The 4548-nt window shown below is 35.9% G+C and overlaps 1 protein-coding gene across 1 annotated transcript in view; it reads right to left on the bottom strand.

Moving 5' to 3' along the window:
* Positions 1–4548, bottom strand: part of SLC2A13 (solute carrier family 2 (facilitated glucose transporter), member 13) — a 131273-nt gene that overhangs the window by 66399 nt on the left and 60326 nt on the right. Inside the window, exon 5 of the mRNA XM_009996789.1 lies at positions 3186–3294. Within this exon, the coding sequence (XP_009995091.1) occupies positions 3186–3294 (109 nt within the window). The remainder of the gene's footprint in view (positions 1–3185; positions 3295–4548) is intronic.

The following is a 4548-nucleotide window of genomic DNA, read 5'->3' as shown; positions in this document are numbered from 1 at the left end:
CTACACAGGGGTATACCAAGAGAAGAGGATTCACAGCAGCACCAAAGTTACAGTGAACACCAACCATTGAAATATTTTTTGTGACTGTTTTTTGGTAAATGGGTTAGCAAAACCACTGAAGTAAAGTCCACACAATCCTACAACCTTCCACCATAGCCAATGCCTGACTTCCTGCTGCAACAGAACAGCAATCCCAGAATGAAACAACCAAGCATTACAGAGAGAAAAGTAGTGCTTAGAGAGTTAATACAATCTCCCAGTTCCTTAAGGTATCATCTAATTTCTGCATTAAAAAGGAATCACCAACTTCTATAGAAGCAAGCCATCATCAGACAGCTTCTTGTATCTGAAAGATGTCCTCTCCTAGGAGAATGTTGGTCTTGCATACCTGATAACTAAAAACTTAGTTACACCAGATTATTTTTAAAATACTGTATATTGCAGATGGTTTACAAGCCAGTCCTTAAAGAAGTGTCTTCCTGTATTTATTACAGGAATCTTCTTATTTTAAAGCTGAGATTCAACTATGCTTTATAGTCATAATTCTGTCCTCCTACTCATCCATGAGCAAATTAGGTCAATTCTACATTATTTCTAAAACCTCCTACATAGAAAGAAGTTTGAGATTTTAAAACATATGAAGACTAAAATAAACAAAGTCAACCTACCAGTGTCAAAAACCTTGTGAACTATCAATTTTTTGTTCTAGCCTAGTAAGGCATTGTCAAGAAATAGGAACCAAAATGTTCCTATGTTATAACAGAATGACTGTGCTTGACCAAAGGTTGCATCCACACTGTATTTAATAATATTTTAATAATGTTTATTAAATAGGTTTTCCTAATTAACTTCTAAACCTCTACATTTGGCACCTGTGTAACATCCTCTGGCAATGAGTTCCACTATGTAATTATGCACATACTTAATACCTGCTGCTGGGTAAGAGCGAGGAGTCATCAAAACTGTGTCGTAAGAAATGTTGAATAATCACACTCTCCCCATCTTCTCCATAACATTAGTAGCTTTATGTGCCTCTTGCGTTTCTTCTGAACTTATTTCCTTTCCAAGTCGCAGAGTCCTAACCATCCAATCTAAATACAGGTGTGTCTTTCCCCATGTAAAACCTGCTTTTACTAAAAAGCAAGGATGTCTGCAATTGTTTCTAGTATCCCAAATCAGTTATGAATGTGATAATGATGTTTGTATTAGAACCATAATGCAACTTCAACTCCTCTTTTTTCAGTAGTAACAATTTAGATTGCCATGCATGCTCGTTAATTCCCTCCTGCATGCATCACTGTATAATACTGTATAGTTTATGTACTTGCTGTTTTATTAATTTGTTATCTTGCATTATCACCCCACAATTGTTCATATTCACAAATTTTAGGGGTCTTAATATCGCAAATGGTGTATGGGTACAAGCTGTTATTTTGCTGTTTAGCCCCTTTCACAGACTTATTAAAGCAACAAATCTTTTCACATAGATCCCTGCAGGAGTCTACTGTTGGCTTGTGGTAACTAATGTTTGATTCTTATCCTCTTTTTTCCTATCTTAAAATGTTATTAACCTGAAGAGCTTCTCTCTTACTATTGTGACCATCGAGGTTCTTGAAGAAACTTTGGCAGCTGCTGTTCACAGGCTGGGCTGTTAGTTCATATCGGAGATACAGTTATAAAATGACCATGAACTCACAACCAACTGATTTGCAAGCCATAATCTGACTAGAGCAATAATGTTGACCCTTAATGAGTTATATATATATATTCATATATTAGTTTACATCTCCTATTTATAAACACACGTAATCTCATTTCATTCTATGATAGTTTTAATTAATTTTTATAAGGACAGAAGTAAAAATTTCTGGGCTGTAGCTTCACACATATTGTGCTACATTTCCAAATTAAGTGATTATGTATTCAAAATACTCCAGACCTGTTGTGTGTACCCTGAGCAAATCAAGCAATCTGTTATTATTAATTTTAATCAGCTTGTTCTAAAAGTCCTTCCCCTAACACTTGAAGCAGACCATCTGAGATATCTCCAGTAAGCTCCAGTGCAGGAACCTTCATATACCCTTCGTAATTAACACAGATGCAAAAAGAGTCTTCCTAAGATTTGCTGCTAAAGATTTCTCTTCTGTTACTGTTCTCAAAATGTCTTGATTCTTACTGGGCCTGGAGGATATCTGAAGGTCTCTTGCTTCTGATGTGCCTGAAGAATTTCTCCAAGCTGCTTCTGTGTATCTCTTCTGGTTTCCACAGCCTAACCAGTTACGCATTCTCCAGTTTCCCATATTTAGGTACCATTTCTCCTTTATGAAGCTTCTCTTTATCTCTTACAGGTTTCCCTCCACTGCAGTTTAACAATGCTGAATTTGGGTTCCTCCCCATTGCAATACATGGCAGATATTTACGTTAGCATTTAATATGGTAGTTCTTGATACCTCTAAAAGCTTTATCCTTTTGGCTGTTCCTTTTAACTAACAAGCTTGATCTCTTACGTGTTGCTGTCTCCATAAGATGTTACTGCAATATATTTTACACTTGCTCCTAAAACAATATGGAAATCGTATTCATTATGGTTACTCTTGTAGAGTAGCTCAGCAGTAATTGTAACCCCAAATTTGGTCTTGTGCACTGCACATTTGCCAAGAGCTACTCCTCTTGTGAGCTGACAGCTTATCAGAACACCCAATATATTGCTCTTCATTTCTGCATTTACTGAGTTTTCATATTAGTAGTGGAACCATGCAACAACAGGAAATGCTTCTTCCCTCATCGTCTTACCTCTTTTAGCACTTCACAGTAATTTTCCATCTCATTCATATGGGCGACAGTCTAACCCAAACAGGATTTTGATCTATTTGCACACAAATTCAAACTGTAAGTGTACATTCTTATACACACATAGCTTTGACAGAGAACCCTAACACAGAATAATGCACCTCCCAGAGTACAGTTTGCATTCTCATCTCTATATCAGTGTCTGCCCTTATACTAAAATCCCCTTGTACCAATTTTCTGAGACGCCAAATATGTCACTACAAGCATATGTCAAACAAGCATTCCAGCTCACACTCAATTTTTCACATTTCTGCTTTTGTCCAGAAGCCCATCTACAACTGCCATAGGTCTTTTTTCTTGTATTTTATAAAGAGAAGCAAGCAGTAAATACATACATGACGGTGTTAATCCCTGACAGTTGTTGAAACATCTGCAGACCACAACCCACAATTAAGGCTCTTCGAGTTGGAGGGTATGTTAGCATTCTGCAGATCACAGGTCCAGCTTAAAAAAAAAACACACAACAACAAAAGAATACGTAACAGTTCTTAAGTGATTGCTATCAGAACAATGTTCCCAGGCATAACAGGCTTTGCACCTTAGTTACAGACAAACTTATATTATTTCAATTGTTTTTGAACTATTTGATTATTCCAGTTCTGCTTTTCACCACTCTAAGTAAAGATTTTCAGGAAGCCCAGGCAAAAAAAATGAAACAATTTTTTGTGTGCAGTGTATATGACTGGTGGTAAACATACTCTCCTATGTCATACTAACAGATTGCACATCTGCTGCAACTGAATGTACTCAAAGTTATCACAAAATATCATTGTTGTTTCCTTTCTAAAAGCTCCCACTGTTACTGAGAGGTTATTTCAGAAATGCCATTATTCATTGCTTAGATCTGGGTCTTACAGATAAAGTGTTCTCCTTTGTCCCCCAAAAGACCCAGTTTCCACAAACCAGTTGCAAGTGTGGGTACTTGGAGGGCATGGGATAGATGCATTCTGCACAGCCTTAAGGCCAGCAGAGGGGCATAAATCAATTAATTTTTTCCCATACCTTTGGTAGCAACGGTATGAGGCTGCATTTAAAAAGCAGAAAACAGTTTCTCAATGTAGAGAAAACTCAAAATTTTCTCGCAAAATGAGGAAGTTTTCCTCTCTGTTAGTTTTAAATTTTCGAAGTATCCTATAAAAAAGTAATACAGAAAGCTGTATGATATCAAGCAAAAATTTAAAATACTTGACTCCTTATTTACTCAAATTTCTTTCTGCTCAGAATGGTGTTTAGGGCAGAACATAATCTGGTGGAAAATTCTATGTTTCATATGTCTTATCACAACTGGTATACCCACTCAGAACACCTAAAATAGATCACAATATGTGTACATCAAAATGGTTGTGAAAAAAAAGAAGGTAAAGAGGATCTATATTTTTACATTTTCAAAGTCTTTTCTGAAAGTACAGAAAATATCAAATGTATTGATTCAGTATAAAAACCTTTAGGGGTCTGTTAGAGAAGAATGACTGACACACAAAGATATTCAACTTCAGAAAGCTGACAATTTGTGACCAGTTTCAACAGTGAAACTCAAGAAGAAAGTTTAGATACATTTTATTCATTGAAAGATAATCAGACCTGCCCAAGAAAAAAATATTTCATTGAAAAAATACGTTTTTTCTAATTCCTATCTCAATTGTATCATCACTTAACTTTGCTTCTTTATTAGTAACACCAGAATACAATCAGTTTCTT

Source organism: Chaetura pelagica, unplaced genomic scaffold (genome assembly GCF_000747805.2).
Source record: "Chaetura pelagica isolate M959 unplaced genomic scaffold, ChaPel_1.0 scaffold534, whole genome shotgun sequence".
Lineage (NCBI taxonomy): Eukaryota > Metazoa > Chordata > Aves > Apodiformes > Apodidae > Chaetura > Chaetura pelagica.
The sequence above is the reverse complement of the archived record's forward strand: the minus strand, read 5'-3'. Positions and strand labels throughout refer to the sequence as shown.